The 13,948-nt window shown below is 37.7% G+C and overlaps 1 protein-coding gene across 1 annotated transcript in view; it reads left to right on the forward strand.

The window, feature by feature from the left end:
• WDR49 (WD repeat domain 49) overlaps positions 1-13,948 on the forward strand; it is a 160,057-nt gene that overhangs the window by 21,230 nt on the left and 124,879 nt on the right. Inside the window, exon 2 of the mRNA XM_014588502.2 lies at positions 8,402-8,842. Coding sequence (XP_014443988.1) covers positions 8,402-8,842 — 441 coding nt within the window. The remainder of the gene's footprint in view (positions 1-8,401; positions 8,843-13,948) is intronic.

Below are 13,948 nucleotides of genomic sequence, written 5' to 3' on the forward strand. Positions count from 1 at the left end.
ATATGTCATAATATCACCTTGGTAAACAGTACACATTCATTTCTATTTCTGCCTAGGAAAAAATCCAAAAGGCCTATGGCATTATAAACTATTTTAATGTTTACTTTATCACTATTTTTGTAATGAACATAAATTATTTTATGCAAAAAATAATTTTAAAGCATGTTGCTATACTCACACTTTGCCCATTCAAAGCATGTGATCTCCTCTTAATGAAAAAAAAAAGGCTATCAAGTTTCTTACAAAGAATATATTTCTGGAGTTTTGCTCTTAGGTGTAGAGCTCAGTTTTCTTATAAGTAACAGTGAAATCCAGATCTTACGCAACTCAGAGGCTGAAGGAAATTTTACAGAATTCATGCTTAAAAGAAAAGGACAGGGAACTCACTGGAACTGACTAGCTACAGAAAATGTTTTCTAGGCAAAAGGAAACGATGTCTAGAGTATTATCTGAAAGAGATTTAGGAAGGTAAGATTTTCTAAAGGCCTCAAGTTGTGCCTAGTGAGATAATCAACCAGACATTCCAGGTATATTGGCTTTCTGGTTTTTGCAAACACAATTGGCGAGACCATTACTGGTTATTTTCTTACTCAGTAGTTAAGTAGATAATACAAAATAAATTTACAAACAGTATCTTAGGAAGAGCTGAATAAGAATATCTTTCCTAGTGGCTCATATACTTTCCATTTTTATTAGGAGAAGAATCTGAGAAAGAAAGGAACATTATTACTATTTTTTTAACCTCAAAAGGCCAGAGAATATTGTTTAAAAGAATGATAGGGTATATCTTTAAAAACACTTTAAGGTAATTTTTATTTGGAAAGCTTACTTTCCAACAGGAATGAATGGTCTGTTGGGGAGAAGGCTTTACTCAAGCCATAGTAATTAAGCCATAGCAATTCAGTTGATGGGAATGAGAAGTATTTTATTCTTTCTCTATTATAATGAAATCCATTTCCCCAAATTCCTAATGTTTCCCTGTCTGTACTAAAAATCTGCTTGTGAATTTAGCTTGATGTGGATGTGTCTTCAATAATAATAACCAATATTAGAATGGAGTTGTTTAATGTAAAGAATATCTTTATACAGGTTACTTTATTAGATTCTTATACAAGACCAGAGAGAGGTTATGACTGCCCTAAAGACTTACAAATGTTATATGGTGATTCAGGCATAAAACTCAGATGCTCACTGTATTAGTACAAATTGAAATCAACATATATTTATGTGCATGCGGGGTGGTTTATGTGTCTCCAAAGATGGCTCAAAGATAAATTATTTTGCCACTCAATACTGACTCAATTGTAACCTGTGAGTTTGTTAACAACTAAATCATGGCACGTGCAAGGTCGTTTTTAGACTGAAGGATTATCTTAGCTTCCTTCCTTTCTGTGGAGTTACCTCTGCCAAGCAGTCTAAGATGAGGACCTCTGGCTCATCAAAAGTCACCGAGCAACACGACAAGTGACTCAAGACAACATGGAAGCTGTGATTGTTTACATCGATAAACTGGTTGCTATACTCACACTTTGCCCATTCAAAGCATGTGATCTCCTCTTAATGAAAAAAAAAAGGCTATCAAGTTTCTTACAAAGAATATATTTCTGGAGTTTTGCTCTTAGGTGTAGAGCTCAGTTTTCTTATAAGTAACAGTGAAATCCAGATCTTACGCAACTCAGAGGCTGAAGGAAATTTTACAGAATTCATGCTTAAAAGAAAAGGACAGGGAACTCACTGGAACTGACTAGCTACAGAAAATGTTTTCTAGGCAAAAGGAAACGATGTCTAGAGTATTATCTGAAAGAGATTTAGGAAGGTAAGATTTTCTAAAGGCCTCAAGTTGTGCCTAGTGAGATAATCAACCAGACATTCCAGGTATATTGGCTTTCTGGTTTTTGCAAACACAATTGGCGAGACCATTACTGGTTATTTTCTTACTCAGTAGTTAAGTAGATAATACAAAATAAATTTACAAACAGTATCTTAGGAAGAGCTGAATAAGAATATCTTTCCTAGTGGCTCATATACTTTCCATTTTTATTAGGAGAAGAATCTGAGAAAGAAAGGAACATTATTACTATTTTTTTAACCTCAAAAGGCCAGAGAATATTGTTTAAAAGAATGATAGGGTATATCTTTAAAAACACTTTAAGGTAATTTTTATTTGGAAAGCTTACTTTCCAACAGGAATGAATGGTCTGTTGGGGAGAAGGCTTTACTCAAGCCATAGTAATTAAGCCATAGCAATTCAGTTGATGGGAATGAGAAGTATTTTATTCTTTCTCTATTATAATGAAATCCATTTCCCCAAATTCCTAATGTTTCCCTGTCTGTACTAAAAATCTGCTTGTGAATTTAGCTTGATGTGGATGTGTCTTCAATAATAATAACCAATATTAGAATGGAGTTGTTTAATGTAAAGAATATCTTTATACAGGTTACTTTATTAGATTCTTATACAAGACCAGAGAGAGGTTATGACTGCCCTAAAGACTTACAAATGTTATATGGTGATTCAGGCATAAAACTCAGATGCTCACTGTATTAGTACAAATTGAAATCAACATATATTTATGTGCATGCGGGGTGGTTTATGTGTCTCCAAAGATGGCTCAAAGATAAATTATTTTGCCACTCAATACTGACTCAATTGTAACCTGTGAGTTTGTTAACAACTAAATCATGGCACGTGCAAGGTCGTTTTTAGACTGAAGGATTATCTTAGCTTCCTTCCTTTCTGTGGAGTTACCTCTGCCAAGCAGTCTAAGATGAGGACCTCTGGCTCATCAAAAGTCACCGAGCAACACGACAAGTGACTCAAGACAACATGGAAGCTGTGATTGTTTACATCGATAAACTGTCTATCTGGTCTATATGAAATAATCATGGCTTCTGATAATAGACAAACTTTACTCTTGGCAGATTCACTGAAGATAGTTTTCTATTTGTGCCTCTGATAAAGAAGAGCTGGAATAGTGGGTAAAGGTGTTTCATCTGTTGCTGTCATGGTCATAGAAGCTGAGGGCTTCAGATAATCCCATTAGGAGGGTCTTCTACACATATTCTTCTGATTCCCTAAGCGTCTCTTAAAAAACTTTATTAGCAAGTATACTACCACAACAGAGAAGATTAACTTATTGAAAGTAGTAATTATGTGCACCTTCAAAGCATCACACATGTGCATGGATACACACACACACACACACACACACACACACGCACACACATGAAGGTAGCTAAACTCTCAGAGAAAAGTCATTGGTGGCATGACGACTCAACTGAGTCTATTCACTAAGACAACAAGAGAATGAAATTTTTTGAGTATAGATGTTCTATACACCCATTGAATAATCCAGTCCTATGTGCTATACATACATTAAATGATCAGTTCATGGGACCAGTAGATAGTGTAATGGTTATGTCACTGGACATCCACATAGGCAACTGTGGTTCAAGTCCCAGATGCACTGACTTAAGACTCACTCCAGGCACATGTGTGTGTGGCCCCAAGGTCCCAAGAGGAGAATAGAGGAAAAGGGATCGTGGCGTGGCCATCCCCCTCCCACCCAGGGGTGCGGGGGTTATTACTCACTTTCTGTCTGTCTCTCTGGTGAGAGCGCACACCACATAGCAAAAAAAAAAAAAAAAAAAGCAACTAAAAAGAATGATCAATTCATTCTTGACAACAAGAATTAGAGTTTCAATGCTGAGGCTGAGACTGAGGGTTCCACCTGCACTACCACACAACATGTGATATGTATACTATGCTAAAACAAATTAATTAATGCTAGTTCGAAGGAACAAGTGGGAACACTGATAAAATGTGAATTTATTGTGTGGTAAAAGCTAATGCATTTGTGCTTTTAAACTTGTATTACAGATCGACTTCTTTCATTGTACATTTAGCTAATCTATTTGAACTGGCATATGGTAGAATTAAGAAACATAAATCACATACTGATCAAGCATAAAGCTTCTTGAAACAAGTGAGAATGTTTATTAGTGGCAAACTACAGGTTGCTCATTTCTAATTACAAACACTTCAAAAATAGAAACGCTCCGAAATCTGAATCTTGTTGATCACAGACAGGAAGCCATTGGATGGTTCAATGTACACACATTTTCTGTCATGCATAAAATTCTTTAAAATGTTTCATAAAACTGCCTTCTGGCTATGTGAATAAAGGGTATAGGAAACAGTTATGAATTTTGTATGTAGTCGTGAGTCTCATTCCCAAGATATATGAATATGCAAATATTCCAAAGTCAAAATATCCTTCTAAACACTTCTGACCCCAGGTATTTTTGATAAAGGATATTCAACCTGTACTAAATTTTAACTGATGGTAAAACCAACAAACAGAAAAGCTAATGACTGAATAGTCAGAAACAGCTATCAGAAGCACCAGACAATGGCAATGTTTTGGTCAGGTGTAATAAATTAGAAGTATTCCTTCTCTCTTCCTCTAGTGCAGTGAATTATGTAGTTGATTGCTTATGCTACTTTGGGGAAGAAAAGTTGTTATTTACCATCTGTTTATAACTCTTCATGAAAAGTCTATGCTAGAGGGAACATGCACTCACTGGGGAGAGACAGAGAAAGAGAGAGAGACATGGGTGATGGTCACACTGCAGTCCCTTCTCCTTTTCTCCTTTTGGGACATTGAGCACACATGCACACAGGTCCAGTGTGATTTTTAAGGCAGAGTCTGGAACTTGGACCCCAGTCAACCCTGTGGGATCCAACGCCTTAACCTCCACACCACCAGCTGACCCTACATTTTTTTTTTTTAAGTGTTTGCCACTGAGTGCATGAGCTTGCCAGAGAGAGAGACAGAGAGAAGGAAAGTGAGAAATGACCTGCCGCAGGGGATGGTCATGCAAAAATTCTTTCTCCTTCTGGGATTTTGGGCATGCACGCACACTTGCCTGGCATGTTTTTCAAGCCCCTGGGTCCAAGACTCTAACCATGACCAACCATGTGGGAATCTGGTGCCTTAACCATCCTGCCACCTGCTGACTCCACATTTTTTTAATGTAAATAAAGGAATTGTTTTGGTGTTTGTGGTCTGAGTAGTTTCTTGTTATTATAAATAAAAATGAATTATTAGCCTATAAAAAGAAAATACATTGAAATTCTCCTTTCCAATGTTTTATTAATGAAATGATCTTGTAGATAAGAGGTTGATTAATGTCATTGTGTGTGTGGTAGTTTAAAATAAAGGATCAGCACCGACATAGTTGTCATTAATCCTTTGCAGTATTGACATAGATGGAAGGTGTTAAGGACCAGGTTTATTTCTCTACATTTCAAATCTGGGTCACTGAAAAATTTCCATCCATCTAAACTTTTTAGACTAAAAGTAATTTTAAAAAGATGCGATTTGATGGGCTTCTCACTGGTTCAAAGGGCTCAATACCAATTATTTCTCGGAAGGTTAATTTAGTTAGTTAAAAGCCTGGACTAACCTCTATTTAAAAATCTGATTACTAAATTTTTTCCATGCATTATATCTCAGTTAATCTTCATAACCATTTTCTTGCAAATGGTACTACTTTCATAAGTTACAGCCCTGGATGTCAGAAGAACAAAATGGAATTGGCAGGGCTAAAATCAAGGTGTTGCTGGGGTTGCCCTCTGGAAGCTTTAGGCTCTCTTGCCTTTTCCAGCTTCTAGAAGCTGCCTGCATTCCTTGCCTAGCAGTCCTGCATCAATCTGATGTCTGCCATTCCACCACATCCTCTGGTTCTCCTGCCTCCTGCTTCAGGTTGAAAGGATTTTTTTGAGAGATTTTTGGTATAAGACACGTGTGTTCACTGGAGAGAGAGAGAGAGAGAGAGAGAGAGAGAGAGAAAAAGGCGCCCCACCTGGGGCCCCATTCAACAATCTGCCCCACTCCTAGCTGGCCCACACCATGGGCGTATGCAAACTTACCTATGTATGTAGGGAGGACTCAGGACGCCAACCCAGGAACTTCTCATGTAAACCCAGTTGCAGTGACACTAAGCCACCATGCTCTTTCTCATAACTTTTCTTCTATCACAAAGAAAATCATGAAATTTTTTCCCCTGGATCTTGTATTTTTCTGTTTCCAGAATAACCTGGCTCACTCTCAACCCAAACTAGACTGTTCAAATCATGAACTGATGATCCAGGAGAAAAGTGGTTCACTGAGTCTTACATCAGAGAGTGCAAAGAAGAGGCCTTCTTTGCTGTTCCAGAGCTCCTATAGGGAAGCACATCCTGCTCTCTTTGGGAGGGACTCCACAGACAAGTGCTGTCATCAGGTACATGTGTCTGAAGGTGTCTTTGATGGAGTGGATGCAAAGCCTTTATGGAAGACCCACATGTAGGAGGAATCCTGAGAGAATTCAGAGGGCAACCATAGCATCCTGCCAGGGAACTAACTGTGCAGACTACAGTTCTCATGGGAGAGAACTGAAAAACAAGGCTGGACAGGCAGGTCGAAGTCATGCATGAAGCTCCAGGTTAGCTGGGCTGAGCAGAAGAGAAAAACTCATCATAAAAAGCCTTGGGAACATAGAAGAGGTGATTCCACCCATCGCAGATGGCACAGTTAGAGAAGCCCAAAGTAGGGGAGAGTTGCAAAGCCCATGGTATTTTGTAGCTGATTGCTTATGCTACTTTGGGGAAGAAAAGTTGTTATTTACCATCTGTTTATAACTCTTCATGAAAAGTCTATGCTAGAGGGAACATGCACTCACTGGGGAGAGACAGAGAAAGAGAGAGAGACATGGGTGATGGTCACACTGCAGTCCCTTCTCCTTTTCTCCTTTTGGGACATTGAGCACACATGCACACAGGTCCAGTGTGATTTTTAAGGCAGAGTCTGGAACTTGGACCCCAGTCAACCCTGTGGGATCCAACGCCTTAACCTCCACACCACCAGCTGACCCTACATTTTTTTTTTTTAAGTGTTTGCCACTGAGTGCATGAGCTTGCCAGAGAGAGAGACAGAGAGAAGGAAAGTGAGAAATGACCTGCCGCAGGGGATGGTCATGCAAAAATTCTTTCTCCTTCTGGGATTTTGGGCATGCACGCACACTTGCCTGGCATGTTTTTCAAGCCCCTGGGTCCAAGACTCTAACCATGACCAACCATGTGGGAATCTGGTGCCTTAACCATCCTGCCACCTGCTGACTCCACATTTTTTTAATGTAAATAAAGGAATTGTTTTGGTGTTTGTGGTCTGAGTAGTTTCTTGTTATTATAAATAAAAATGAATTATTAGCCTATAAAAAGAAAATACATTGAAATTCTCCTTTCCAATGTTTTATTAATGAAATGATCTTGTAGATAAGAGGTTGATTAATGTCATTGTGTGTGTGGTAGTTTAAAATAAAGGATCAGCACCGACATAGTTGTCATTAATCCTTTGCAGTATTGACATAGATGGAAGGTGTTAAGGACCAGGTTTATTTCTCTACATTTCAAATCTGGGTCACTGAAAAATTTCCATCCATCTAAACTTTTTAGACTAAAAGTAATTTTAAAAAGATGCGATTTGATGGGCTTCTCACTGGTTCAAAGGGCTCAATACCAATTATTTCTCGGAAGGTTAATTTAGTTAGTTAAAAGCCTGGACTAACCTCTATTTAAAAATCTGATTACTAAATTTTTTCCATGCATTATATCTCAGTTAATCTTCATAACCATTTTCTTGCAAATGGTACTACTTTCATAAGTTACAGCCCTGGATGTCAGAAGAACAAAATGGAATTGGCAGGGCTAAAATCAAGGTGTTGCTGGGGTTGCCCTCTGGAAGCTTTAGGCTCTCTTGCCTTTTCCAGCTTCTAGAAGCTGCCTGCATTCCTTGCCTAGCAGTCCTGCATCAATCTGATGTCTGCCATTCCACCACATCCTCTGGTTCTCCTGCCTCCTGCTTCAGGTTGAAAGGATTTTTTTGAGAGATTTTTGGTATAAGACACGTGTGTTCACTGGAGAGAGAGAGAGAGAGAGAGAGAGAGAGAGAGAAAAAGGCGAGGAATCACCCCCCAGGGGGGAGGGCTATGCCGCAATCCTTTCTCCTCCATTCTTTTCTCTGGATCTTAGGCATGCACACACACTCACCTGGTGGGAGTTTAAGCTGCCAGGCCCAGGACTTGAAACGTGGTCGACTATGTGGGAGTCCAGCGACGTAACCATTACGTCACCTGTGGGTCCCAAGATGTTGGTTCTGAGGATGTCAGCTGCTAGGCCTGCCAGTTAATTTGCTCCTCAGCCCAGACACACTGAAGCAGTACTGCTCTGAGGTGCTCTGGAGTAAGACACTTTGTTTCTCGTTCGCCTGTTGGAGGAATTACTGATTACATCCATGTTGGAGTAGGTAGCACGGTGCTCTCTTGCCTGCAATGTTTAACTCAAGTCTTATTCTTTTAGTCCCCGGAGCCAAGGAAAACCATTTGCATGTCCAGAGAAGAGTTCACGCAGAAGATGACAGAGGTCGTTGGATGGGGCACGGAGGAACAATATGGGGAGCTCTTTGACAAAGTGGATGTGGCCCAAGATGGCTTCATTAATTGGGACAAGCTGGCTTCTTTCTTACTGTTAGCCCTTAATGAGAAAGATGAACGAGCAAAGGCCACTGTGGTTCCCCAGTGGAAGGACCTTGAATTCCTCCCAGTGAAACACAAGGACACGATTCAGAAAGTAGTATTTTTAAAAAGTTCAAATCGTTATCTGACTATCAGTAAAGAAGGTTCATTAGGAATCTGGGGAGAGAATTTAAAGCTGCAGGAAACACTTCCCATCACTTCCGATGCTACGAAGCTCAAACACCTGTGGGTGACGAGTCTTGTCTCTCTGGAAAATGTAAACAAGGTATGAAGTTTCTATAACTTAATTCACTGCATGTAAAGGGGCAGAAATGATGGGACAGGGCTCCTGGTCAGTCACTTTCAAGCATAACACAGAGGTGAGAGAAAGCTGCATTACCCTTTCGGTATCTCTCCTCTGTCCAGAGCAGGAAAGCAAGTCGAATCAAGCAATCTATTCGATTTTCCAAACTGTTCTCTTGGGTCCTTTAAAGTGACACCACTGATAATGGCTCCAGGTCTTGGCTCTGTCCCAAAATGGCCATGCTACATTATTAGTTGATAAAATCTTTTTACTCCTCTATGGTTTACAGTAGGATCAGGGATCTAGATGCAGAGCGGAGAGGCTATTTCAGGGCATGGCACAGCTCAAGCAAGTTAGGGGAGCTGCTTATCTGATTTTGATCACTGTACTAGTCAGTTTCTTAATTCTGATAGATAGGGCCCACTCAGTCCCAATGTCTTCATTTAACTTTATCTGTTAGCAAGATAACATACTCATATTGTATGGAAATGAGTTCGCAGAAGATTACAACTCAAAAAAATACCATATTTCGAATTAAGATTATATGCTTAATTATATATAAAGCAGATGGAAAATTTTACTATGAAAAGTTTTAAATGAACAAGAAGAGCATGATATTAAGAACCTAGTGTATCTAGCATTCGCCCTTAGCCATTTTCAATTCACACTCAATCTCGTTTCATCTATACCTCCCTCTGTTAAGATTTAAAGCATCATATCATTTCTCTGTAAATATGTCAGTGGCTTTTTTTTTAAAACTCTATTTTGTAGCATAGCCAAAGTACCACTGTGATAAAATATTAACAGCAACAAATCCTTAATACATTAAATTATCCAGTCAAGTACATATTTTCCTGATTGTCTTATACTGTTTTAATAGTTTGAATCAGCATATGAATAAGGTCGAAATTCGGTGAATGGGTGATACATCTCTTTTGATCCACGTGTTTTCTTTTATCTCTTCTTTTCTCTTGCATGTTCTAGCTGTTGCTGGTTTTGTTAAAGAAACTGGGTGTTTGTCCTTCAAAGTTCCTCACAGTCTCAAGTTTGAAGGCCATAGCTAGTGGGGTTGTTTAACATGCTCAGCTCTTCCTTGGATTTCCAGTAAATTGGTAGTCACGTCTAGAGCATTGATCACTTTCAGATTGATTCATTTGTTTAGAATACGTGGTCTTGTATTCTTCAGGGGGGAGGTGCAATATGTGTGGTTCCTTCTGTTTTGGGAATGTTAGTGGTTACTGTTGATCATTTCTAGGTCATTAATTTATTAGGAATTATCAGATGATGATATTCTAAGCCCATTATTTCCTCTCCATTCATAAGCTGAAACACTTTTGTGAATAGAAATTGTCCTCATTAATTATTCAGTGACCATGCAATGCAAACGATATAACAGAGGATACATTCTTTCTTCACTTTTACTGACCAGTTTTCAAAATAATGAGCTGGCTCTAATATCCTCCAAAGATGAATAAAAAGTACTATCAACATTATTGTTATCAATATAAGTAAAAACTCATGGGTTTAAAAAAAAATGATTTATTTAAGTCACTGAGTTAACCCATGCCAAAATTATACCACCCGCAGATAGTAGGAATTAACACAGAAGAACTTCTGAGTCTTTTTACATCCGTATCAGTCTTTGAAAACTTGTCTCCTTCATGTGATGGCAAAATATTTCAGGACGGTCTTGTGTATTTCTTGTGCCAGACCTACAAGCAGCCATTTCTCAAAAATATGAGTATTTTAGTGGTAAGTAGGATGCTCTAATGCCTGGGACCACGTATCTAATTCATGGTCATCATCAGTAACATCCTATTTGACTTGCCCTTATCTGCTAATCCTCTTACAATCATCAGTAAGTACATATTGTCCCCATTTGTAGAATGAGGGACTGATCTGGAAGTTGTCAAAAGTTGTATAATTTGCCGAGTCACACAGGATGTAATCAGTGGTGCCAAGATTTGTAAACTGAGGCAGCGGATTTTAGGCCAAGCTTTAGAATTTTTGCTGAGTCCAGCATGGCTACTGACATTGGGTCCAGTTCCTTCTTGCTGCGTATCTGGTGTTCATGCTTAACGTGTTTGGATCAAAAGATAGTTCTAGTCTACATTATGTTCTTTAAAAACCATCTGAGTTCAATCTTCTGTTATTATCATGAGACATTTATGTTGCAGTTTTTCTTTTTAGGTTGATAACTAAAACGTAGCCTTTCTTTTGTATACGGGGACTTCAAAATATTTGAGGAAAAATGGAATTAAAGTGTGACTGTTTTGGTGGAAACGTTTTTGAAATTCATGCATAATTTTTTAAATACATATCTCCCATGAACTTTTAGAAGACCCCAATACTTACTCGACATATAATATTAAATACTATTGCCTTTTTAAATTTTTTAGGTTTTACCCATAGGGTGTGTGTGCTCACTGGAGCGACAAAGAGAGACAGAGAGGAAGAGTGAGAAATCATCCCTCAGAGGGGATGGCCACACCACAATGTCTTGTCCTCCAGTCTCCTCTCGGAACTTGGGGCATGCATGCACATGGGTTTGGCATATTTTCAGGCTGCCAGGTCTAATGTTCGAGCCACAGAGTTGGTTATGTGGGATCCAGGACCTTAACACCATGTCACTTGCTGGCCCTCCCTGTTTTTTTTTTTTTTTTTTTTTTTAACATCTTTACTGAGTTATAAAACAAATATTTTGCACATATTAAAAATAACCCAACAAATATTTTGCACATATTAAAAGTATCCCAACAAATATTTTGCACATATTAAAAGTATCCCAAGTTTATAATTTTGATATGTGTATGTACCCGTGATAAAACAACAGTTCAACAGACATAACACATGTAGTGCAGAAACTCAGACATTTCCCTGCCCCCTTTGTAATCCCTTCCCCACCCTCCTTGTCAGGCTACCATGGATCTGCTTTTTGTCACTACAGGTGGGTTTTCATTTGCTAGAGTTGTGCCTAATTGGCAGAATATGTGTTTCTTCTTGGCAGAGGGGTCTGGGTTCTTTAACATGGCATCATTATTTTGAGATTTACCATGTTGTCAGGTGTATCTGCAGCTATTTTTCTTTATTGCCACGATATATTCCATTATGTGGTCATAGCATATTCTTACCAACATTTGGCATGATCAGTTATTTTGTTTTTTGAATTTTAGCCATTTAAAAATATTTGTATTGGTATCATTGTGGGTTTAATTCTCTTCCCTAATGACTAATGATGTTCAATATATTGTTTTGTGCTAATTTGTTCCCCTATATATCTTCTTTGGTGACGTACCTGTTCAAATATCTTGCCCATTTCTTATTTTTTGTTGAGTTTCGAGAGTTCTTTATATATATATATATATATATTCTGAGTGCATGCATTTCTCAGATGGATACTTTACAACTAATGCACCCTGGTCTGTATTTTGTCTTTTTCATTCTCTTAACACTCCTTGTGCTTATCTCATTTTCAGGTTGTCTGTTGTATAGAAATACAATCAATTTTAATGATCATGTACCTGCAAATTTGCTGAACTCTTTTGTTAGATCTTGAGTTTTATTTGTGGATTTCCTATATCTTTGATTATGCCACCCATGAATATAAATAATTTCACTTCTTCTTTTCCAATATGGATACTTTTTGTCTTTGTCTTGTCCATTTCCCTGGCTAGAAACTTCAGGATCATGTTGAATAGAAGTGGTAAGAATGAACGTCCTTGCTATGTAACTGATATTAAGGGGAATATATTAAGTATTTCACCATTAGGTATAATGTCAATTGTAGGCTTTATTTTTTCTGTTTGTTTCTTTTTTTCTTTTTGTTACAATCTTTTTTTTATCAGGTATAAGAAGTTTCTTCCTACTGCTGATTTGGTGAATGTTTTTATTACAAAAGTGTGTGTTAGATTTTGTCAACTGTTTTTTCCCCCATCTATTGTGATAATCATATAGTTTTTGTCCTTTATTCTATTAATATGATGTATTACATTGATCGATTTTTGTATGTAAAACCAACCTTACATCCAAGGATATCACTTGGCCGTGATATATAGTCATTTTTTGTATGTTGCTAGATTTTCTTTGTTAGTATTTAGTTCAGTATATTTGCATCTATATTTATGAGGGATATTGGTCTGCGATTTTCTTTTCTTGTGATGTCTTGTCTGGTTTCAGTATTAAAATAATAATGGCCAGCCTGATAAAATGTTTTGGGAAGTGTTCCTTCCACTTCAATTTTTTTGAAGAGTTTTAGAAGAATTGGTGTTAGTTCCTTTGAAGGTTTGGTAAAATGTATCAGTAAAGCTATCTATCAAAATTGTGAATAAATATTTTTGTGGCACTTTTTTTTTAAATTGCTAATTCAATCTTGTTATGTTGTGTTATAGATCTGACTTTATTTCTGATTTTAATTTGTGTCTTCTCTCTCTCTATCTCTCTCTTTTTTTTTTTTTCGTAATTGCCATAGGGTGCATGCACTTGCTGGAGAGAGTCAGAGGGAGAAAAGGAAAGTGAGAAAATATCACCCAGGAGGGTTGGCCATGATGCAGTCTCTTTTCCTCCATTCCCTTCTCAGAATTTTGAGAATTTTGAGAAGGTGCATGCACAGGACTCAGTGTGTTTTTCAAGCCACTGGGTCTGGTGTTTGAATCGCATAGTTGGCCATATGGGACCCCACTGCCTAACCACCATGCCACTAACTGGCCTGTATCTTCTTTTTTCATGGTTAATATATATGAGGAATTGCTAATTGTGTTGATGTTTCCAAAGAACCAAGTTTGGATTTGTTGATTTTCTCTATTGTTTTTCTAGTTTCTGTTTTATTTTTGTACTCATTTCCATCATTTCTTCCCTTTTGGTTGCTTTGAGTTTAGTGTGCTCTTTTCTTGTTTGTTTATTAAAATACAATATTGAGTTATTGATTTGACATTTTTTTATATTGATGAATTTTACTCTAGGCATTGCTTTTATGGCACCCCACAAGTTTTATATGTTGTGTTTTTGTCTTCATTTTTCTCAATCTATTTTCTGTTTTAACATTTAAAAAAAATGGTAGAGCATATGTGCATGCATGTGCATGAGGGAAAG

Source organism: Tupaia chinensis, unplaced genomic scaffold, assembly GCF_000334495.1.
Source record: "Tupaia chinensis unplaced genomic scaffold, TupChi_1.0 Scaffold000281_1, whole genome shotgun sequence".
In the NCBI taxonomy this organism is placed as follows: Eukaryota; Metazoa; Chordata; class Mammalia; order Scandentia; family Tupaiidae; genus Tupaia; species Tupaia belangeri.